Below are 25526 nucleotides of genomic sequence, written 5' to 3'. Positions count from 1 at the left end.
GAATGTGAACAACACCAACGTATAGTGAATCAAGTGTGTGTGTGTGTGTGTGTGTGTGTGTGTGTGTGTGTGTGTGTGTGTGTGTGTGTGTGTGTGTGCGTGTGCGTGTGTGTGTGAGACACTCTTTAGCTCCGCCCACTGCACGCCCCCACGAGCTCGCTTGTTTTCAGAAAGAATCGGTACAGCATATCAGAGTCTTTTATAAATCTGATAAAACTAAAGACTCTTCGGACATATGAAGAATGCAATACTCCTCTATAGTTACTCAAGATTAACACGAGTCTGTGTGTGTTATGACCCTTTACACAGATTCCACACCTTCCCCTTTAATCGTATCGAGCTCAGTCTGACTGATTGAGGTGTTGACATGCCGCCTCTCAGTCTGATTGAGCCATCAAATCAGCTATAAAGGGAACGATTCCCTTTAACTCACACATTTTTACTGAAGCCTTAATGCTAAGGATTGCGGAGAGAACACACACACACACACACACACGCTTACAGCTGAAACCAGTGTGTCGTCACGGTCTGGAGCGTATTCTGAATGTAAAAAGAAGGTCAGCTTGTCTGGAGCGTCTCAGCCTCTCCATTAGAAACTACAGCACGTCTGTGTCCTGACAGACTCGTTCCTTCATCCAGAAATACACCTCTTCATCTCTTTATTCAGACCCGCAGCCAATCACACACAGCCGTTATGTTACTGCAGATGGGATTGTATTTTTGGAAACACTATGACGTTTTAATTTTTTGCACATATGGTTCTCTAGATGACTGATCTGAGCAGCAGATGTCTCGCTCTTCAGACTTCAAAAGTGACTTTTAAAAGAGTATTGTGGTGGTAACAGTGCAATGATGATGTCCTGTTGAAGTAGCCTGACGTGGTCATACTCAGCTCTAGTCAGAATATGAGTCTGCGGTTCCATTAGGCTGTGATTATGGGGCGTGTTTCAACCGAACCAGGAAAGACCTCAATTGGACAGACCAACAACCAATCAGAGCAACGGAGCGATGCATAACGTTAGTGTCAAATGTCAACAGAGCTCAACTGCACTGTGTTGACAAGTCTGCATTTTTTCTGTGGGTTGTTTTCCATGTCCGCAGGTTGAAGCGACTATTATGTGATATATAGACCCATGAATGTGAATTTTAGCAGGCAATCTTGCCAAAATAACACACATTTTACCCCCCAAACACCATTTTCCCCCTGGAGAACCCCCCGAGAAGCTCTTGTTTAGGGCTAGTAGTTGGCGGGTTTTGTTGTAAAAACTTGGCAACCCTGTCTGCACACGCACTAGAATAAACGATCTTTGCAGTACTTACCAACATGATCATCATTTCTGAGAGAAATAGTGAAGGTGAATGCAGATACAAACAAGCTCTCCGTTTAGGATTGGAACAAATATAACCCAAGTAGGGCTCTGTATTGCCAAGAATCTTGCGATACGATACATATCACGATACAGGGGTTACAATACGTTATATTGCGATATTGTATCAAAAATAATTTTTTTCCAAAACATTAATTAAAGAGAATAAAGAACACAACCATAGGCATAAAACATGACAAGAAACTGTTTTATTTCATTAATACAGTGTCATATCACTATTTTGTGCAAGTAAAGTGACTGCAGGATTCTTTATGTGGACATGTTTTAAAGGATCACAGTATAGCAGTTTTTCATTTCTAAACTATTTAGCAAAAAAAAGTGCATAGTTCATTCATTCCATGACTGAATGACTGTTTGTTTTATATTTAATACTGTAAAGCTGTTTTCTTTAATGCAGTCTATTGTATAGTGCCATTTCAAGAACTGCAGAGCTGGTGTATCCATATCCACAGCACTATGATCAGATGCTTTCGTTCTGCCGCCACTGCGGTCAGTTTTGGTGTGTGTTCATTTTAATACTGAGAGGAAAATGTGCTGTGCATATTTTTTCGAAACGGTTCTCAGCAGCACAGAGGACGTCGGGATGTTAAGCGAGCTCTCAGAGTCAATGGGTGCGACTCAATTAGCTCCCTAGTTCATTAGTCAGGGCACTGATCAGGGAGTCAGCCCATTGACTTATGTCCTGATCAGTGCCCTAACTACTGAACTAGGGAGCTAATTGAGAATGTTTCCCGAGTACTGGATTTTAACTTGGCCTATTTTGCAAACAAAAAGACTCTTGTCGATTTTCTTAGTGGCTTCTTTGTAGCTGAAGCCAAAATGAATCCACACTTCAGCTCTGTTAACTACACGAGCGGAATAATTATATCCTCTTGTGAGGTTTGCTAATGCTAATGCACACACACACATTCAGCTTGCGCTTCTCCGGCTCCGTGTCTGTTACGTTCTGAGAAAACACTGCCATCTAGCGGTTGGGTTGTATACAGTTTGTGGTTTAATTCGAACACAAAGCCACAAATCTTGGATGTAAATAAATAAATATATAAAAATCGATACAGTGATTTTAAGAATCGATACTGTATCGTCAAACAAAATATTGCGATACTCACGTGGATCAGTATTTTCTTACACCCCTAAATCCAAGCCCCTTTGATGACGTGATGATTACGTTACTGTTGATCATCTGTCCATCATCGTCTAAAGCCCGCCCTGATGATCTCATTGGTCAGTTTCTGTTCAGCCATAATTACTCCTCTATGGGTTGAGGCCAGACCGAACTGCACGAGCTCAAATGTTGTGGGCGGGCTGAGTTTGGCTGGCATCCAGACTGTCCTGTTGTGCTAACTTACCCAAATAATGTCCCGTGGCACGTCAAGGATATTTATTCTCTGCACTCATTGTGTTGTCAGGGCTTCCAAATCTCACACTGTCTTTATCGGACATCCTGACATTAGACAAATGATAATGAAGAAACAATCAGATATATTGACCTCTCTGTTCTAAAAAACAATCGTAACCCCGTGAATAGATCGATAGTTTGAGTTGGGAGCTGGAGAAGACCTCATCAACAGCTGCTCTCAGCTGCATGCTCTCTGCTATTTTATTGACAGTGGATGGTAGAGAGAGATGATGTGGAAAAAGAGGGGAAAATGACATGAGACCGATCTAACGCCGCTTGCATGACAACCACAGCTCAATATGTGGCAACATGTGACATTTTGCCTTAGTGGTGTTGCATAACAAATAATAAAACAGCGGCTATTTTTAGACTAAATAGACGTCTACATAAATTGGGCAGGACAGATAAAAATGAGGAATCCAAACCAGGGCTCTCGTTTACTGTTGTAAATCCTGAAGCGAGATCCATTCATATATTGACTGCATAGCGCTTGTTTTCCTGCAGAACCTCTGGATATTTAGACAGACGACCTTTGAGAAACTAGGCAATTTTTTACTAATTAAATACTAATAAGTATTATTATGAGCCTATGGTATTATATGGAACAAAACTTATGCACTTATGTAGCGATGTGAAACGACAGCAGTTTTTATTAATTGTGCTTTTATTGTGTGTGTGTGTGTGTGTGTGTGTGTGTGTGTGTGTGTGTGTGTGTGTGTGTGTGTGTGTGTGTGTGTGTGTGTGCGTGTGCGTGTGCGTGTGTGTTTGTGCTTGTTTTTGTGAAATATCAGGACACAAATGTATAATGTAAATGTGTATAAAAACATTTGTATGACACAGGTATTACAAGGAGAGGGTGAAATATGAGGACATTACCAAACATGTCCCCACTTTTCAAAAGGCTTATAAATCATACAGGATGGTAGGTTTAGGGGCAGGGGCAGTGTAAGGGGATAGAAAATACGGTTTGTACAGTATAAAAACCATTACACCTTTGGAGAGTCCCCACATTTCACAAAAACAAATGTGTGTGTGTGCGTGTGTGTGAGGATTTCTAAGGTCAGGCCGTTGATGTGGATGCCGGTAGACAGTGTGACCTTACCGTGTGCATCAGACACTCAAGAGCTTCCTGTTCTTCACCAAAACAGCCAGCGTGTCACTCAAACTCTCATCCAAATGATCATTTTATGATATTTTATTTTTGATCTAAAGCCTGTTTGAGCAGCCGTGTAGCAGCGGTTCACTTCTCTGAGGTCATGTGGCACTTCAATGGGATACAAAACTCTTTGTAAAATCTATTGTATGATCATTTTACTTTGTCCTTAGCAGTAAAAAGGTTTTTTATATACACCTTGGGTCCTATTTTACCAGAAAACACTTGCGTCACGCCTGGCATCACATTGCACCGGGTGTATGATAGGCCCCATTATATTTAATATGGACCAAATATTAGTTTGCAGATTCGAGTTCAAAAAGGAAGGTAGTAGTTTTAGAGTTAAAGAAAATTATTATAATATTATATTATTTAGACATTTTTCTCATAATAATTGTGATCATTTTAAGGTTAAACATTCAACCCTAAAATTATCAAGATTATTATGAGAAAAATGTCATGCTCTTGACGCATACACGACATTATATAAGAGAAATAAAGAGAATATTTTCTAGAATTAATTTTGCTTTGTGTCTGTCAATTTTATAAAATGTTGTTGTTTTTTTTGTTTTGTTTTTTGACTGGGGGAAATTATGCAAACACACAGGACACAGAAATCAGGCATAAATAATTTTGGTAAATGCACTGTAAAAAAAAAATAATATATATATATATATATAATATGATCATTATGTCATGACTGCATATGTTTTTACATTGCTTCAACAAGTTTTTTTTTAATAAGTTTTACAAGATTCAACTCATTATTTTACCTCAGTTTAGTGTAATTTTAGTTGCAATGACTTAGAAATTGAAATTTAACACAGCAACATGATTAAAATTAGACAAAAAAAGTTCCCCTCTAATTTATATCAAAATAATTGTTCTATGATTTGCAAATGGGTGCCAGTGCTTTTAGTGCATTTAAAACCAGATACCTTTCATTCTATGCTAAATGTATGTAACATCTAATATTTCTCTCTCTAAAGCATAAGCTTTTGAAAAAGTAATGGGCTACCAATTTGTTCTCTGTTTGTGGAAAGTGGCACAACTGCGCAGTCGTTTCTAAAGCACGCATGAGGAGGAAGAGTGTGACATGAAACATACTCTCTATGCTTAACAAAGCCCTCATTAACTTCCCCTGTGATTATACACACTCATTAGTGTGTGTGTGCTGAATATGTGGGTGTAAATGGACTGGTGAGGGGGGAAAAGCAATTATTATACAGCAAATGGTAAAAAATAGCAGAGCGAGCCCCTTGAGCAGTATTAAAATGTACATTGTGCTCTTGACAACTGAATGGAGATTGAATAGTGTTTCCCGAGAGCCGCGATGACTGGACAGAAAAGTGATGCATTTCCTCTTCCTCCTCAGATAATCGCCTATCAGCCGTACGGTAAATCGGTGGACTGGTGGGCATACGGCGTGCTCCTCTACGAGATGCTGGCTGGGCAGGTAGGTGGACATGCACGGAAAGTTCTTGCGAATCATTTAGTATTCTCTGTAGTGCTCAAATGAGTCCGACAGCGGGGCGTTTCAGAGCAGCGTTGAATACCTGTGATTGCAGCCCTGCTGTGATCAGCCAACGCCACACACACAAGAAAACGACTCGCAGCACAACACTCGGTCTCCCAGCAACTGCGAAAGATTTGAGACTTTGGTTTCAAGCACAAAGTGCTTCTGATGGCTCAAGAAGTGCATTTTTTGTTACATTGATGTCCTGCACAATTTTGTAATTTAGTTTTTTTTTACCTTCTATGTATCAGAATCAGAATCAGAGGTTCATTGCCAAGTGTGCTTTCACACACAAGGACTTGTTTTAGGTGCTGAAGCTTCCAGTGCAAATAAACAATACAAATACAACACAGTAATCAAAAAAAGTCTAAGAATACAAATATGAAGACAAATATAAACAGTATAAGGTCACGGTTACGTTTAGTCAGAAAGACATAGATTATGAGCCTTTACAGTATTTGGGTGGTAAGAATAAATATAAATAATAAAAGTAATCACCTGAACAACACACATTAACCCTTAAACGCATACCTCGGGTCTTTATTGACCCAGAATGTCTTTCACTACATTCCCCCATCATTCTTCTTCTTTTTTTTTAGCATTCTTGAATCTATTCATTATAAACTAAAGCAAACACTGATCACCATAATGGTGATCTAAAATGGTGACTCTTTCTTTAAGTGAATCATTTTGTAAATTTTCCCATTCATTGCCAAAAATCTAAACAATGCCCCTTACATGTACCAGTGTGAGTGTGTGTGTGTGTGCGTGCGTGTGTGCGTGTGTGTGAGATAGAAAGTTCGTTCCACTTTTTGTGTTTATGCTCTTGGACCAGACCTTGATTTAAATGTAGACATTTTCAGATTTGTACTTCTTTTAGGACAAACTAAGTGAAAAAAAAAAACTTTTTTTAAATTTTCCCATTAATTTTCAATGTGGATTCAATCTGACCCCAAGGACCTTAAATGGTAATAAAAAATAAAATAAAAATGTACACAAGCCCAGATTTTTTGTGCGTGTTTAGGTAGATTATTTACGAAAAGTCCCAGAGTCTCATGTATAAAAAGAATAAAATGTACCGGGCAAATGTACAATGTACAAAAAATTTGGTAAATGTACCTACTAAGCTCAAGTACCCATTAAGCTACTATCTTTGAGCTCAGATTATAAAAAGAAAAAAATGTATTTATTATCCTACTTGATGTCTTAACCAAATGATATGTTTGTTACTATATACCTCCTGTAATTTCATGCTATGGGTATCCATCCAAGTTAATCCAAGTTATAATCCAAGTTATGGGTATCCATCCACACTGTCTGGTGGCCATTTTGAAAGCTGTCTGAAAACTTTCACCAAAAGAGGAGCCCCTTAAATGTGCTTTTTTTTTTTTTTTTTTTTTAGATGTTTAAGCCTTTATTTTGGATAAGGATAACTTCTTACTGCAAAATTGAGAGATTCATATTTAGAGTTTTGCATATTATAACCTTGAACCTGCATGTGGGAAATAATTACGGTTCTATCCAAAAGATAGTTTTAGCAAACATAGTGCAGGTGCTGCAGAGCATTGTTAGCTTACTTGCGGTTTAAGATTGTGTGCTACACTAATATATTACTGCACAGGCATTACTGGCTTGTACTTTTAAAACCATTATAGTATACATTTATTAATGTTCTGTGTGAACGATTTCATATTATTGTAAGGTGAGCTCAAAGGGTCACTACGCTTCAGTGTGAGATCAATGGGAAAAAGTATAATTGCACAGATATTTTCTATAATAGTTGTTCATATTCAAATATGTATGAACGTAATACATGACCTAGATCATTTATTTATCAAAATTGTTATTTTAAAAGTAATAATATTTATTAATAAAAAAGGTTTCTGTTCTAATAAAGCTTAGTGAGCTCCCTTTAAGCTCATCCACACTGAACAAGACTTTAAATATTAACTGATGATTGTCAACTCAAGTTAATCTTTATAAAATTAATCTTTAAAATTTTTGTTTAAAATAAATACGATTTTTCCCAATTAAACATGTTATGAGCTTAAAGGGAACAGGGGTGTAAAGGGTACAAACATGTCTCATCAAGCACAGCCAGACTTTTTGCGTTTAATGATGTATATCTTGATTTAACGCTTTTGTCATTTAAAATAAAATAACTATTGTTTAAGAGATTAATATTTTATTTTAACATAACTTGTACTCAAACCAATACCCTGTGCATGTCTCAATGTAGACTTTGGTGAGCTTAATAGGTACATTTACCTAATGTGTGTGATAAAGTTGCCAAAGTGTGTGTGGTTGAAGAACCCTCTATACATAACATCTATACAAAGGCTCACATTGAATTTCACAATATTTAGCGGTGGGATTATGGAAAAACAACCCAAAAAAATGTAATTGCAGTATCGGTTTCATACATAAAGACATTTCATTTGCATCCGCACACTTCACTCTGCATCGGACGGATGAATAAGCTGCTTTATTTGTCTCTTCTGGAATATTCTTTGTTCATTTCAGTGAGATTCGTTTATTCACACTGCTCCCCAGACCTCCGTGTGAAATGCACTTCCTGTGTCGACTACACTTTCTGCCAGAGCGGTTACCAGGGTTACGCCGTTTACATTCTCCCACTGACTCCCGGGTCCAATTATCCGAAAGAAGAATCTTTTTTTACAGTCGGTGTGTTTCCCATTAGATGGTTTTATCTTAGACACCCCCGTCCTGGAATGATTCCTCCTTATGTAATATGTCATCCCACTGCTGTGAGGATACACAAAACAATGACTGTAAAAGGACTCAGGAATCATGACATTAATGTGCAGCGGTCCTCTTCAGAAACTATTGTCTTGAGTTGTGTGGGTGTCTGCTAATGACCCGTCAGCATGAGAAGGTCGCGCTGTCAGTACTTCTGGAGCAATGGGCGGACAATCAGCTGTAAAGAATGGGAGAGACTTTGAGCATAATCTGTGCCGCAGAATCAACGGTTTACATGCACGTTCTTAACCTGATAATGCTTAATAAGCCCACGCTGTAAATGCAACCGTGATTCTAACTTGCACTTTTAGTTAACATTACTTAATGTCTTAAAACTTAATTGTAAAAATATAGTAATGTGTACTAATCACATAGCCTACTACTTTATTTACCAGAAACCTCAAGTTAAGATTAATTGATTGGTTTGAGTGCCATTTTGTCAAGCAAAAAAAATAAATAATCACCATTATGGGGATCAGTGTTCCCTTTAGTTGGGCACTTGAAACATTCCTATTATTGTGATTCTCCTCCTATTGATGCAGTGATGCAACAGGCAATCACAGTTATTTGGTTTTGAAGGAAGATACGTAAAAATAGTTTGCTTCTAAAAGTTGCTTCTGAATTTCTAATTTCTGCTCAGAAATTAGGTCACCTTTTAAAAGCGACCTATGTAATACTTTACGGTCGTTTACAATTTGATTCCTAAAACTTAAAGCTACACTGTGTGATATTTTCCCCATCTAGCGGTGTAAAGGTATATGACCATCCATTAATATTAGTTTCTGTTCCTCTCAATTACAATTTCTTTTTAACTCCTACGGTGGCCGATTTAGTCCAAGATTAACATGGCTTCCAGTTCGACCTCGTCCATGAGTGCCATTGAGTGTTAAAACCACAGACTGTAAAAAACTATGGACGTAGTGTCCGTGACGTCACCCATAGGATTCCGATAAGCCGTTCTGAAGCTTAAAGTAGGGGCGAGCTGGGCGTTGCCATCTTGTGAGCGAGTCATCGCGTGTCACTCCCGGATTACAGAAAATGGCCAAAAAGGCGGGATGTGCGTGGAGCTGAGGTGACGCAATGACTATAGACGGCAGATAAATGGCTATCCACTTGTAACCACGCCCTTAATTATGCAGAACGTTAAGGCTTTATGTAACGTAAACTAATGAGTTCGTTTGAAAAATGCACCCCCTCACAGTTGTCATGAAGATCAAAATTAGCCGTATAGACCAAAACCACAATTTGTACCAGGCTGTAAACATGTTTTTTTCTGCTGTAAAGTTGAGAATTTTAACCTCCCTTCTGGAGCCAGTCCCTAGTGGCCAGTTAAAGAATTGTAGTTTACATTACGTCCGTATTGGCTTCAAGAGAGATCGCGGGAGGTTGCCGCTTGGTTAAAACGCGAAAGGCGAAGCTTGAATTTAGGGGTATGTCCCTCTTTGGCTAATGTACTGTCAAGATGGAGGGGCAACATGGCAATCGCTCACCCGTATGTATTCTCAATGGCATATTATAAACTTACGAGAATACCTTATTACTTGAAAGAAGTAAATATACATTAATGAGCACATATATGTTTGAAAGAACTAAGTGTTTTTAGCTGAGAATAAACTAAAAAAGTTACACAGTGTAGCTTTAAGTCATAAACACTTTGTGAAATTTTAAATTGAATTAATATAATATATTCCCTCTTTATATTGAAAATCCCCATTATGGTGATCAGTGTTTGCTTTAGTTGGGCGGTTTAACTCTTGGTGTTTTAATATTAGTTTTTCTCTGGCTGCTGTAACTGTGTCTGTTATGGCAAAAAAACAAAAAAACAAAACAGTGACCAGATGATGTCGGCTGCTTGATGATGCTGTTAAAGAAATAATAATCATGTAGTGCTCTGATCAGCTGATCTAGACCATCATATGTGTTATTAAATTCATATGAATCTCAACAATAGTGACATGCTTCAATGCCGCGGTGCATTCTGGGAGCTAGTGATTAGTTTCGTATGATGCACCCAAAAGGCAGTGCAGCAAGAAATCATTACTGAGATTCATACGCTGATAAGTTTAAAACTTATTGTGCACACTTTTTGTATTTGAATTGATTTTTTCTGTTTAAAACCCTGTTGGATCTCATGCTGCAAAATTTATTCCAGAGAGCCTGAATTAAAGCAGACTGTGCTTTATTATCAACAATAGCCAACATGCTTGATCACATCTTAGCTTGCTGTTCTTGCCATAACAAACAGTTACAGCAGCCAGAGAAAAAACTGACATTAAAAAGTCAAGGCCAAAGAGACCAAACTATAACTTCCAAGCAAACTTCAACATTTAAACCTCTTTTAAGAGGTCCAGTCCTGTGTCTGCTGGGAAACTTCCCAATAAAGCATTATAAGATTGTTAGGGGAATGATAATGTTCTGTCAATGTTATCACAAACACTTTCTATCAGATGTCCACAAAAGTTATTATTGAGAATTAACAGAGTTTTTGTTGTTGATGTTTTATTGGAAATCAATAATAGATAGCTTGGATTGAAGTCACCATTATGGTGATCAGTGTTTCCTTTTGTGGGGTAGTGGGACTGGACTTCTTAACATTAATAGTTTTTTCTTTCTAATCTCTATTAGACTCACTCAGACATCAATAATCAGCAAATGAATCTCAAAGGAGCCATAGATGAGTTTTGTATAATGCACCCAGAATTTAAAAAAAATGTTGGTTTAACTTAAAAAACTAAGTAATCTGGTTGCCTTAACATTTTGAGTTTATTGAAATTAAAAATGAGTTGATACAATGAAGGAAATTGGTTTAATAAATAGAAACCCAAAATATTATTGTTTCTGAAACACATAAAAAATGTGATAAATCATGAAAATAGCATATTTAAATATTAAATAGCACAATTTGGCATATTTCACTGCGTCACCACAAATAAAACACACACAATTACCCGATATACTTACAAAATCTTTTAACAAATATTTGTCAAATCTCATTCTCTATTAATTCAAATTTTTAATTTCAATGAACTCAACATTTTAAGGCAACCAGGTAACTTTTTTTTTTTTTTTTTTTAAACAATTTTACAATGTATGCTGATTCTTTAATGTCTGTGTGTGTCTTTAAAACGTTTTGGTGCACAATCCCACAGATTAAAACACTTCTGGACAATAACAGGACTATTTCAATCAATAATGTGAGAGCAGTGTTGGGAGTAATTAGTTACTGTAATTTAATTACGCTTCCCTTGAAAAAGTAAAGTAAGGGATTACTCTAATTTTTCTGTAATTTAATTACAGTAACATCTCATGTAATTGAACTAAATGCTAAATATAATTATACATAATTCAATAGTGGACTTAACATCAACATTTAAAGTCTAATTTTAAAATGCAGGTTTTATGTATCCTTCTCACATTTGTAATGCTTTGGACAGTTAATAAGATGATTATTGATGTAGTTTTATATTATGTATTTGAATGAATTAAAAGCTGTTTCATGTCTTAACTCGAGGTTGAATCGGATTTAGAAAGTAATTAAATACTTTTTGGAGAGAGTAATTTGTACAGTAATCTGATACATTATTGAAGATGTAATTAGTAACTAGTAATTAATTAATTTTTTAGAGTAACTTACCCAACACTGTGTGAGAGTAATAACATGACTTCTAAACAAAAACAGACTCTGAATATGATCAGTGAATTAAACACTACATGATGATCTTATCTTTATCATCTTCATCAAATAACCGACATCATCTGAACACATTTTCTTTTGCAGTTTTTGCCATAACAAACACAGTTAGAAAAACTAAAAAGTCAAGAGTCAAACCCAACTAAAGCAACCACTGACCAAACATTTCCACAAAAAAACCCGAACACCTAAACCTCTGTAATTCTCAATAAGAAAGGCTGTAGACGTCTGACAGAATAAACTCAGTCTGGTTAATAATAAGTGAAGCCGCACTACATTTCACCCAAAAAATTAACGTCTGCCCAACATTGGAGCTTGACATCAAACAAACATTGGATGTCAACCCGACTTTTATTTTCAACCAAAATCTGGCGTCTGACATCCAGTCTGCATCCTGTGCCTGCTGGGTTACTGTAAATATGACAATATTAGACTGTTGCCATGTTTAAAGATAGTGATGTTAGTTAAAGCATCTGTGAATTTAAACAGGTTGATGCATTTATTGTGATCTCTCAAGATTAACAACATTTAGAATAAAACTTGACAACTTTTTGTTTGCACTTTCTGTTTATTTTTTGGTTGATATGTTTTTATCCTAGAAATACATGGAAATGTAATCACACTGCATTTTCTAACAGCCTCCATTTGATGGCGAGGACGAGGACGAGCTGTTTCAGTCCATAATGGAGCACAATGTGTCCTATCCCAAATCCCTGTCCAAAGAGGCCGTGTCCATCTGTAAAGGGGTCAGTCCTGAAACATCAGCACCAGCTCCGATATTTCTCCACATGCACCTGTATGCCGTCGCCCGCTGAACGAGAAAAGAATAATGCAGAGGCTGTGAATTGGAATTAAATTATCAGCTTGGATTAATAACTGGCATACTTTAATATTGCTGTCAGCTCAAGTCATGGAAATATCAGTGGTGGAAGATAATATTTAATTTAATTTGTCTTTCCACCATTCGGTTTTGATTATGTTCCCCTATGAGGCCAATAAAAGCTTATATTATTCATGGTGGTGATCTAAAAGGCAGTAAAGGCAGTGATGACACTTTATGATAATGGGCCTTAAGGTCATGATTATAATGTGGATCATTAGTTAATGTAGAATAGTTTTGAATACTATTAAACTTTAAATTATATGTATTCATTTGTGATCTTTTGGTCACAGTGAATTTTTTTTAATTATTATAAATGAACATTATAAAAAGTGTTAATAAGGCAATAATGTTAGTTAGTTAGTTAGTTAGTTAGTTAGTTAGTTAGTTAGTTAGTTAGTTAGTTAGTTAGTTAGTTAGTTAGTTAGTTAGTTAGTTAGTTAGTTAGTTAGTTAGTTACACTACAAAAAAATATTTTCTTACTTAGTACTTTTGTCTTGTTTCTAGTCAAAATATCAAAAGAAATTGTTACATTAAGAAATATTTACTAGACAAGTAAAAAATATTGTCTTGTTTTGGGGAAAAGATTACTAAAAATTAAGAGTTTTTTCACAAAATAAGCTAAATAATCTGCCAGTGGGGTAAGAAAAATAATGTTGTTTTCTGTCTGAATTAAGATTATTTTGCTTTCCCCATTGACAGATTGATTATTTTGCTTATTTTAAAAAAAAACTCGATTCAGTTATTAACTATTAACTAGTTGCTTATTAGCATGCATATATAGGATATTGTCTGTTTATTAGTACTTATAAAGCACATATTAATGCCTTATTCTGCATGACCTTATTCTACATCTCTTAATCCAACCCAATACCTAAACTTAAATGCTACAAAAACTACCTTACTAACTATTAATAAGCAGTAAATTAGGAGTTTATTGAGGCAAAAGTCATAGTTAATAGTGAATATGTGTTCCCCATACTAAAGTGTTACCAAAAACTCTCTCAATTTTGAGTTATTTTTCCCCAAAACAAGACAATTACTTTTGCTTGTCTAGTAAATACGTCTTGTTTTAAGAATTTTTAGATGTTTGGACTAGAAACAAGACAAAAATACTAAGTAAGGAAAGCGTTTTTGCAGTTTAGTTAGGAAAAGTTTTATTTGAGCGATTATAGAGGTCAGCTACCTGAGTTGAGGCCAAAGGGCTTCAGGTTTCTTTATAATGACAAATTAATTATTAATAAATGTTTTATGCTTTAAATTTAGCCTTCATATTTTTCTGAATGCACTTAGATGTTCTTTCTATAATTGAGTCTGAGGTAGATGGTCTCCGGTTTAATAATCTGTCTTGTCATCCACACACACACACACACACAGCTGATGACGAAGCATCCATCTAAGCGTCTAGGCTGCGGTCCGGAGGGTGAGCGGGATATAAAGGAGCAAGCTTTCTTCCGCAGAATTGACTGGGAGCGGCTGGCCAACAGAGAGATCCAGCCTCCTTTCAAACCCAAAGTGGTGAGTGTGAATATGGTCTGTTGGTGTTGATCTGTCTCGGGTCACAGTACACTGGATATGATTCAGTTGCTTGCATAACTCTTGTTTTTTTTGATAATCGTGTAATGTGTCATAGTCATAGCCTTACATGATCCTCTCAATAAGATGGCTACATCCACCAATGGCTGCCACTTCCCAGTGTCGGGCCTTCTGGTTTTATCAATGGGTGCGTTTCCATGCACTTTCTTAAGCCGATTATGCCTAATATAAACGCAGTAACCCGTTTTCTTTTATCGGAGTAAGGTCATAAACAGCGTAAGCATAAACCGGTCGGGACAGGTACCTTGATTTCGCGCTGCATGTAAGCGCATTAACCTGCTTTCTGTCGGCTTATTAAAGTGATCGTGTGATAGAGGACAAAAACGCAAACTTACAGCAGATTTAAACGCATCCAGACAGAGCGAGCGAGCGTTTTACATGAAATAAGGACATATATCACAAACGCAGACTCTTTTAAGACCCAGAAAATTGTAAAGATGTGTTCTCATCTCATGCAGCAGAAGTAGAAGAGGTTCAGTCTAAACGCTTCATCTGAAACCGCATGAGGGGTAATATGAGCCGTAAATCTCCCGCTGACTCTCTTTTTTTAACATCACAACTGACTAACATTTGAAAAACTCAGAGTCAGATACGGACATTATTATTTTATTTAACCCGGTTTATTAATAAAGTCATGTAAACGCGGTTTACTTGCGTTGTCGATTTACTGGTTTGCATGTAAACGGGGAAAACTGATTATTTCAATAAGCTAATTTTTTTGAGTTATCAGCTTACTGGTGTGCATGTAAACGCACCCATTCGGTAGTGTGTTTCTCAAAAGCATCGTCATACAACAGCTCTCGACTTAGTATCTCCCTTTTCTCTTCTTGCTCAAAAACAGAAAAAGTAATACATTTTTACTCCCCACATCGAATCCCATGAATAGCTTTGTGAGTCTGGCGATGTATCCGATCATTGATATGAATGAATCATTTTCTTTTTTTGACTTATTCAGTGCCTGACAGGAAGTTGAAGACTGGCAAAGGGAGGCTGCCTAATGAAACAATGGGGGTTTGAGAGCTCACACTGTTACAGCTCAGTGTACTGTTTATAGCCTTGGCCAGCCAATGAGGACATTGACGCAAGATCAGTCTGTCCTCAACGTCAATGTGAAATCTTCAAACCCCGTTTTAGTTTACAGTGCAGTGAGACTTGATCTTATCCATCAGGAATTATCGGATGGTGCAAAATGGACAATATACGGCAGGTGGATGGAGGAGACGGGTTCAGAAATAAGAGGTTTCAGTGATGTCTGCCGAAAAGGGAAAATCATTTCAGGGCAGCTGGATTATTGATTGAACTTTTTTCCCCTTTGGAATAATGTGCACTGATGACCTGCATAATAAGATTAGGAACGTGTATTAACAGTATACAGTAAATTACACCGTGATCAAATCAAACCAAGAAGAAAATGCAACATTGTAACAATTTAAGTCTCTCTCGGGAGCAAAGCAAATGGTCTACAGATCAGAAAACGCTCCTAGTCAACTTGGCTTAAAGGGATAGTTCATCCGGAAATGAAAATGTTATGTTTATCTACTTTCTCCCAGGGCATCCAAGATGTAGGTGTGTTTGTTTCTTCAGTAGAACTTTTGGATATCCTGGGGGAAGGCAGATAAACATCAAATTTTCATTTTTGGGTGAACTATCCCTTTAATAAAGGAATCCATATAGGCCTGGACTATTTTAAGAGTCTTTTCATGTGTTTGCATCAAAACCACCCACCCTGTGCGCTGATCTTCCCTCGCTGTGTATATACTCTGTGTTTTTGATGGGTATAACTTCATTCATCTCAACCTGTGGTCCACTCGTGTGTGTTTGCAGAGCCCTTGGGGTTAAAAGAGCCCCCTCAAAGGACCCTATTTGTACACCACAGGTGTTAATCCTGGACTGCAGCCATTTCAACCTTTAACACAGCCCTGAATATCCCAAACGCTTTTTATACCATCCTTCATTTAATGGACATATAAGTGTGCATTATGCCAGTGACGGAAGTCCTACGTGAATTAATTTTCTCTCACGCACAATGCCAGCTTTTCAATTGACCCACGCCTTTCTTCTCCCCTTTCCTTTCACAGTGCGGCAAAGCAGCGGAGAACTTCGATAAATTCTTCACCCGCACACAGCCCATGCTGACCCCTCCAGACCAACTGGTCATCGCCAACATCGACCAGAGCGAATTTGCTGGATTCTCTTTCATAAACCCAGAGTTCATCCACCCGTCGTCGCTCCACAGCGTGGTATGAGACGGCCCGATGAAGAAAAGGCTCAATCTAACAACCGCATCCATGTTATTTATGAACTCACCAAATCTTTGTAGACAGTTGAATACCCTTTATCTGAACATATCCGAACTGAGGGGGGGCTGGAGAAGCGCTTTTGATGGCGAGATAAAAGCATGTGTTCACATTCAGACTTTGAGGGCAATGTCTAATGGAGATGATGTGCGTTCTGTTCCAAAGCCTGGTGAGCATTTTAAGGCACCAGACCCTCTTTATGGGCATTGGTGGTCCTATAAAGGATCTTTCCATTACACAAAAGGCTCTTTAGATTTCTAAAATGTTCTTATAAGAACTTTTCAACCCAAAATGTGCAGAAATGTCCCAACAAATGATCATTTGATAAGGTTCCATCTCAGTTCGGACGCTGCTTGTGAAGGCGGAAAACAGAAAGGCGGCTCTCTAGGCTTTTTAAACAGATAATGTTTGTCCTCATGCTGTAAAATGACAGTTTATCTAATGCTTGTACGCAGATATAAGTTATGTGCAGGCCCAGTATATTTTACAAAAACCTACAGATATTTTTGGATGGTGGCGATAGCGAACGATCTCCTTTTCCAGTCCTCAGATTACTGTGTGAAGCATGCTGACATGAAACCGGTTTTTGTGTCCTATTCCTTATGTCCTCTACTGCCATTTCTAATGTTCTTGAATTATATATTTGTAAATCTAAATCTTGTTATAGGAGTGCCAAAATATAACTGCATCAAAAAGATTTTTATATCCAGCTCTATATATGCATATTGATTTCCTACTAGATGGTGGTGTATTCCTTATCTTGGGCTAAAACTTGAACCCTTATCGCTCCTCGAGTTTTAGCATGACAACTTCCAATCCCGTCACTGCCTGCTCGTCTGGTTCCTACATAGTTAACATATACTGAACCTTTTCTCTCACTCTAAATGAGCGATTGGTAATACACAGGCCACCGCACCCTCCAAACTCTGCCGATTCACACAGAATTGGACGTGGAATGTCTGTCTTGCACAACCCTCACTGTTTGCATGGACATTTTTATGAAATGCTTCATTTATTATATTTTACGGTGTTAAAGCCCATACCGCAGATTTTCCCACACAATCAGTGCAAAAAAGGAAAGTCTGCAGATTCTGCCTGCGCCTGATTATGAGTAACCACTGCGACACATTGAGTCACTTCAGTAGGAAATGGAAATGCTAAAGAAAAGAAAACTAGCACTGCTATAACATTAGGAACATGTAACTAGACCAAATAAAGGATTACTGTAGGGGGTTGGGTCTCCAAAACCTGTCAAAATCAAATTCAGGACATCTGAAACTGTATTTCACCCAAGAAAATATTTACTTAAAGAAAACAAAGTCTGTTTTAGAACCATTAAGACTTTTTTTTACATTGTGACTGTTAAAGGTCTGTATGTAAGGATTTGCTTGTATTAAGTTTTTTATTGCCATTTTATAAATAGCTTGTAATGAAACTTATGAGAGAGAGAGAGAGAGAGAGAGAGAGAGAGAGAGAGAGAGAGAGAGAGAGAGAGAGAGAGAGAGAGAGAGCCTGTAGACTGGTTTTTATGTGAAGGTCTCGGGTCGGTTTTGGTGGGAAAATTTAAAGGATCCGAACATAAAATGATGTCCAAAGAGTTATTCTGTACTGTACATGTGTCACTATAGTCCCACATAGTCAGATCTATAGTCTCAAATATACTCAAACTTGTGTAATTTTAATAATCTCATCTGCCAATATGATGCTGGTGAATTGCACAGCTGGTATTCATCCATAGAACATATCCACATCTCTATGACCAGGTGCAACTTTTTCTCACTGCTGTCATTTTTGTTGTGTGTTTATTTTGCTATTGAGAGGAAAGCGCGCAGTGCATATGTACATACACTATATTGCCAAAAGTATTGGGACGCCCTTCCAAATCACTGTATTCAGGTGTTCAATCCTTTCCATGGCCACAGGTGTATAAATCAAGCTCTAGGCATGCAGACGCTTCTTCATACAAAACAATAGGTCGCTCTCAAGCGTGGTACCGTAATAGTTTGCCACCTGTGCAATAAGTCCATTTGTGAAATTTGCTCACCACTAAATATTCCACACTCAACTGTTAGTGGTATTATAACAATTGGGAACAACAGCAACTCAGCCACGAAGTGGTTAAATCAAAGAGCGGGGTCAACTCATGCTGAGGGCTAAAGCGTGCAGGGGTCGCCAACTTTCTGCAGAGTCAAGAGCTCCAGACCTTCAAACTTCATGTGGCCTTCAGATTAGCTCAAGATCATTGTGTAGAGAGCTTCATGGACTTAGTTTTCATGGCCGAGAAGCTCCTCCAAGCCTTACATCACCAAGAGCAATGCAAAGCATATGGACGAGTCTGGGTTTGGCAGCTGCTAGGAGAACGGTACTTGCCTGACTGCATTGTGCAAGTGTAAAGTTTGGTGGAGGGGGATAATGTTGTGGGGTTGTTTTTCAGGGGTTGGGCTTGGCCGCTTAGTTCCAGTGAAAGGAACTCTTAAAGCTTCAGCACACCAAGACATTTTGGACAATTTCATACTCCCAACTTTGTGGGAAGAGATTGGGGATGGCCCCTTCCTGTTCCAACATGACTGCGCCAGTACACAAAGCGTCGGCCCATAAAGACATGGATGAGTGAGTTTGGTGTGGAGGAACTTGACTGGCCTGCACAGAGTCCTGAGCTCAACCTCAGATCAGCTTTGGGATGAATTAGAGCAGAGACTGAGAGCCAGGCCTTCTCGTCCAACATCAGTGCCTGACCTCACAAATGAGCTTCTAAAAGAATGGCCCAAAAATTCCCATAAACACACTCCTAACCTTGAGGAAAGCCTTCCCAGAAGAGCTGAAGCTGTTAGAGCTGCAAAGGGTGGGCCAGCTCCATATTAAACCCCACAGATTAAGAATGGGATGTCATTAAAGTTCATGTGCAGGTAAAGGCAGGCGTCCCAAAACTTGTGGCAATATTGTGTATTCATCTAAATGAATATCAGCAACATGGAAGGCATCAGGGTGTTTGTTAACAGTGTATTACTTCAAAGGTATTTCCAAATGCTTTTGCATCTAAGCAAAGAATGATAAATAACTTTGCCGTTAGTATATCGGGGAACTGAACCACGTTCAGTCTCATGTTCAGGGTGTGAATGCAAGCAGTAATTTGCTGACTGCAGTTCACTTAACGACCGATGTCACTAATAACAAACATTTCTGGATTCTACATATAGCCTCTTTAAGCTCATTTCAGCTTTTAAGCGCTTCGAGTACCCAGAAAAGCACTATATAAACGTAACAAATTATTATTATTAAATGAAGAAGAAAAAAAACTCACTCTCCTTACTCTAATTGGCAAAATAAAGATTTTTACTGTACATTGTTGGGTTCAAATCATGATAGTGTTTGTTGTTTGTGCTTCTTTTTAATGTAATAATTCATATCAATAATGAGAATCTAATGAAAGTCATCACTGAGAATAATGAGAACTACAGAAAAATGTGGGTTTGTGGAGAAAATGTGCATAACTGTCCTAACATTTATGCCACAATGCAAAAAATGGTCTTTAAATACAGTATTTTTCCCCATTTAAATCCTTATGATCCCATAATGGCCACCACAAATTTTTGTGACATGTTTTGAGAGAGGTGGGAGGCCAGTTAGGCCATGTATAATCTCTAATATAACCCTTTTTCTGCTAGTGTTTATGTGATAAATACTCTTCGTGTTAAACTACATGTTCTGATGTTCTTATCAAAGAGAGCTTTCCGGTATATATCCAATATTTTTTATCTTTTTAGGTCTTAGTTTATAATCATCATGCATTTTTGCTCTGTGAGTACTTTTACGTAGAGCGCTATGTTTACTGTTACACTAAAGGTACACTATATACCAAGATTTTTGTAAATACAGAGAAGGCATACATTATCTTGCGGATTTTATACTAAGAACTGAATGTGCTTTTACTAACTTAGATGGTTTCTATGTTTAGATAATCCAAAAAGACTAGTTTGGCTAATATAGCTTTGGTATCTGCAAACCTTTGTTATATGTAATTCTGCTCTGTTTTCTATGCTGATAGTACAAGTGTAGGAGCTGTGTGTAGACTGCCTGGGCTATGTGGATGTACTACATACTGTATGTGTGTTTGTACCGCAGCTGCTGTGTGTGCATGTGGGGTGTCGGCAAATCGGCGCATGCGAAACGTGTTGCATGATTCCAGGAATCCGGAGTCCTCTAGCATGGAATGATTGTCGCACCGAGTAACGAAATCTGTCCAAACATAACCAACTTCCATTGTGTTGTTGCTTTCGTTCCTGTTTAGTTTCAGTCAGTGGATGATGAATTAGACTTCCATATACTAGACACTGATGAGCAAATTCTGTCTGATTTACCTATATGACAACTTTAATTTTAGCACACTTCAGACATCATCGTATGGTTTCTACTTGTAATAAGTACCTCAGAAATGCTGTTTTTACACATTAGATGGGTCGGTTTGGGCTCTAGTCTTGTGCCAAGCCCTCGGTGGAACACTGTACATTCTAAAAAATGATGGATTGAGGTTGAAAATGGACTAACCCCGCAATTTGGTTGTTTTAACCCAGCGGTTGGGTTAAATGTTGCTTAAGACAACCCAATTGCTGGGTTAAAACAACCCAATTGCTGGGCTGTTCCATTTTCAACGCAACTTGGGTTGTTTTTAGTCCAGCATTTTTTAGAGTGTAGTAGGTATGCCGTTGTTGAATCACCACTGATTCCTCTCATTTGGTCCGTCGTTTTTCGGTATACTTTTTTGAATTTGAATAGACCTGAAGTTTGGTGTGCAAGCCCCTGCTAAATGGATTCATGTTGATACGAGTGGAAATAGAGCCGGTCCTCTTACGAAGCGATTCAGAAAGTATTGTCTTGCAGGATGCAGGTTAACACAAGTGTCTCACATTGAGAGTATTTGGGAATGTAAAGTTTGTGTGTTTGGTTGTGGTTTCTGCATGTGAGGTGGCATTTCAGCATTCACTTGACATATTAAGCATCTTTTATTAACATTCCACCCTGCCATTTCTTAAAATAGATTAATATCAGGAATTATTACTATGTTTATTATAATTATTATGATTATAATTATGATTAAATTATGAATTCCAGGACAGTGTCTTAGTTTGAAAAACTCCTTGCACTCTTCTTTGTTTTTCTTTACAAAATGTTGTCCCTTTGTTCTTTGTGAAGGATAATGTGTATAAATAAATGTATGACAAAATGGATAATGTCTGTGTTCTGGTTCTTCAATATTGGGGTTTAAAGTGCCCTTATATTATTATATTATATATTATCTTGTGTAATACAGCTGTTTGTAAATGTAAAAGGTCTGCAAAATGTTAAAGATCAAACTGCATGACAAATAAAGTTATTGTCTCCCAAAAGAAAGCACAGATTTTGAACTGCCTGAAACAAGTCGTCAGTAATTTCAGTCTCTCTTCCTACATGAATCTAAGTAGGTTTGTAACAAAGTTTGCAAAATGTCAGCCTATATTCTTCATTAGCTGCCTGTGAACAAAAGATGATGAATTAAGAAATCAGCTTTCCCTTGAGCTTTTTGATATATAAAAGGTCATGGTAATATAAGAATATCCTCTGAGTTTCAGAGCTGAAAACTTCCTTGTTAGTCAAAGAAAAGCTTTTATAGACACCAGGCTCAGCAAACGAGAGCTTCTGTAGCCCCGCCCACCGACTCGTGGCGCTAAATTGATCGCGTTACCGAGCAATAAAGATGCCGAAAATAGCTTGTTAAGATAATTGCTTGTAAACAAGACACAGGTCGACACTGGGTTTGCAGACATATTGAGATTAAAACACAAAGCTGTGCCTTCTACATTGGATCCGACAGGAATGGTGCAACACACTTACGTGAGTTAAACATGTTTTTTTCATATGTGCAAGCATTGCATTATTGTTACAGATCATTTTGATTATGTGTACGTGTCTAACAGAACATACCGTAGCATGCTGTCTCAGGCTAGAGTATCGTTTATTTGTTTGTTCATTGTGATACGGGATCAGACTCCCAGCGCTCGCAAAGCCCAATGTCCCGGGGCTGTGTCAGAGAATTATTCTGGTTGCCACTTTCAAAACAATCCCTCCCTCTCATGAACTGACAAGGAAGTTAAAGCTAATTACATCTGCAAATCTTATCCAATCCTAGCCGTGGGCTTTTACTTCCAAGTCTCCAGTGCGGCACGCCCATCAAAACCCAGCGTTCAGGAGAGACCCTCAAAACCAGGGAAGAAAATAGCCTATTACTAGGATATTTTTGAATGTAAAGACCATGCGAACGTCATAAGTTGACCTCATACAACAGTATAAAAAAAATTAAAAAAGCCAATTCATGACACCTTTAAACACTGAAGTTGTAGCTGATGCCTGGAAGAGTGTGGTTTGTGTTGTTCATGTCAGGAAGACATTGATATGGTAAAACTGACACCATCGTTCGTATCATTGTGTATCAAGGGCTGAGGAAGACCCGGAGCAGAAATTCAGATCTGGTGATGGCCATTGGGTTTCTGAAGCACTGTAAACGGTCGACCGATCACAACAAACTGAGTCATCTGACCAATCAGAGCAGAGTAGACCAATCACAACATACTGGACCATCTGACCAATCAGAGCAGAGTAGACCAATCACAACAGACTGGACCATCTGACCAATCAGAGCAGAGTAGACCAATCACAACAGACTGGACCATCTGACCAATCAGAGCAGAGTAGACCAATCACAACAGACTGGACCATCTGACCAATCAGAGCAGAGTAGACCAATCACAGCAGACTGGACCATCTGACCAATCAGAGTAGAGTAGACCAATCACAGCAGACTGGGCCATCTGACCAATCAGAGTAGAGTAGACCAATCACAGCAGACTGGGCCATCTGACCAATCAGAGTAGAGTAGCCAATGGGACACAGTTGTGCACAGCAAGCAAGCATTACAGAGAAAGGAACCTCAGGTTGATCCAGGTAAATGTATGCAAATGTGTAGGGCCACATTCCTATCTTTTGCTAGCTTAGAAATCTAGACGCACCGTAGCGGCAGCAAATCTAATCGTCCGGATACGGCGACAGTTTAATCTATCAACGAGCTCTGCTTCACCTTCGTTGCTCTGGTTGGTTGTAGCGCTATCCTATCGCGTGCAGAGGGAGTTTGAAAGACAACCGTTTATCCGCCCCTCGGATTCAGCTTTCAATGAAGAGTTTCCAGACCAAACATCTTGATCTGGCTTGTCAGGCTAATATTTTGCTTGAGGCCACCAAATGACTATATCTGCCCTAAGTTGAACCATTTCATGATGCTTTTTGTCACTCGACTGTTGTAGGGGAGAGTGGGGTAAAGTGAGACCGTTTTTAAATTTGCTCCCCTCTAAGCTAAAATGATATATCAGTAAAATTGACACATTTCCCATTAATTCAGGGTGTTTCCTAGCAGAATGTGTTTAGGAAGAAGGTTAGTGAAAATATGATTGTTTAAAAAAAAATAAAAGTGGTCTCATGCCTCACTTTAAGCTTAAGGGTAAACTGAGACAGACCAGAATCAAGGGGGTATAGTAATTCACTTAATTTTTCTACTCTGAAACTACCATAACAACACATACTGTAACAGTTTGAATCGTGACAGCTAGCTTGACAACCACACATACCAGAACTAATGCTGGACTAGTAACAGAATCATGGGGATTGGTCAATAAAGCAAAAAAATAAATAATAAATAAAAAAATCTATACACTTGAAAGTAACTCGGAACAAAATCAAATACAGCATAATATAATTCTGAATGTTTTAATTAACATTCAAATAATAGAACCAATTAGATTAAAACAGTCTGGAGGTCGGAGCAAAGGACAATCAGAAGCAGCTAGAACAGCCTGGGACTCAGAAAACAGGACTAGGCCCACCTGGATGAGAACATCAGCCTAATGTCATCCTCTAAAACTAGACCTGCTCTACAGTCCAGCCCTGAAGGTCACAGGGAAAGATGAGGACTGGAGTTGCTCTCTCCGTGTAGTTCCTTCAGGCCTTTTAGGTTGATGCAGCTTCTTCACCACATCACTTTTAGGAACATTTGCCCCAGGTTGTCTTCCTGGTGAATTGCCTTGGCATTGTGGCTTTCCTACAATGTTTATGACATTAAAAATAAAACATATGTAATGTAATACTACATTAAAATATGTTTAAGACTAAACTTAACTTGTGCCTCATGTCTCACTTTGCCTCACGCTTTACCCCACCGCCACATTTTTAGAAAAAAAACGATCTCTCTTAGCAATTCAGGCTAATCTTCAGCTAGCATCATCACATGGTTTTATATGTTGGTAGTTCATCAACATGTATGATAGAAGTTTTTCTACCTGAATCTATTTGCTTTGGCACAACAGTTGATTAAGTTGACCGCAAGAAAATTTACATGCAAAATATATATATTTTTGTGGGGGAAAAAACATGCTGAGCACAACACAATGTCCTCTTCTTCATGGCCAAGGGGGTGGAGGAGCTTGATGGTCATGACCGCAAATGTGTTCTGTTGACCAGATACAGGGGGTGTCTCATATTACCCGATGTCTCATATTACCCCACTCTCTCCTAATGTTGTAAAATGCTGGACAATATTAGTTGACTATTGGGAAGGAAAATGTACTGGTAGACTTATGTGGTAGGCTTATGTAACACTTAATACTGTGATTCTCACTATTTGACCAAGTCTTTGTTTTACCTTAAAAAAGAGCTCATAAAACAGAGCGGCCACATTAGGGAAAGACGTTTGAGTGATGACTCGATGAGGAATCGCTGAACTGTGAGTCATTTCATTTGAACGAACAGAATTGTTTAAACGACTC

The 25526-nt window shown here is 38.1% G+C and overlaps 1 protein-coding gene across 2 annotated transcripts in view; it reads left to right on the top strand.

Annotated features, from left to right (window-relative positions):
• The window catches only part of prkcab (protein kinase C, alpha, b), a 316495-nt gene extending 297076 nt beyond the window's left edge, over positions 1 to 19419 (top strand). The window contains exons 15-18 of one of the 2 annotated variants that reach the window (XM_067424611.1): positions 5316 to 5396; positions 12546 to 12653; positions 14165 to 14305; positions 16462 to 19419. In XM_067424611.1, coding sequence (XP_067280712.1) covers positions 5316 to 5396; positions 12546 to 12653; positions 14165 to 14305; positions 16462 to 16629 — 498 coding nt within the window. In that variant the 3' untranslated portion in view covers positions 16630 to 19419. The remainder of the gene's footprint in view (positions 1 to 5315; positions 5397 to 12545; positions 12654 to 14164; positions 14306 to 16461) is intronic. The other variant, XM_067424603.1, reaches the window with a different exon arrangement.
• Positions 19420 to 25526: the final 6107 nt, after the last annotated feature.

This window comes from Pseudorasbora parva, chromosome 2 (assembly GCF_024679245.1).
Source record: "Pseudorasbora parva isolate DD20220531a chromosome 2, ASM2467924v1, whole genome shotgun sequence".
NCBI classification, from domain to species: Eukaryota; Metazoa; Chordata; class Actinopteri; order Cypriniformes; family Gobionidae; genus Pseudorasbora; species Pseudorasbora parva.
The sequence above is the reverse complement of the archived record's forward strand: the minus strand, read 5'-3'. Positions and strand labels throughout refer to the sequence as shown.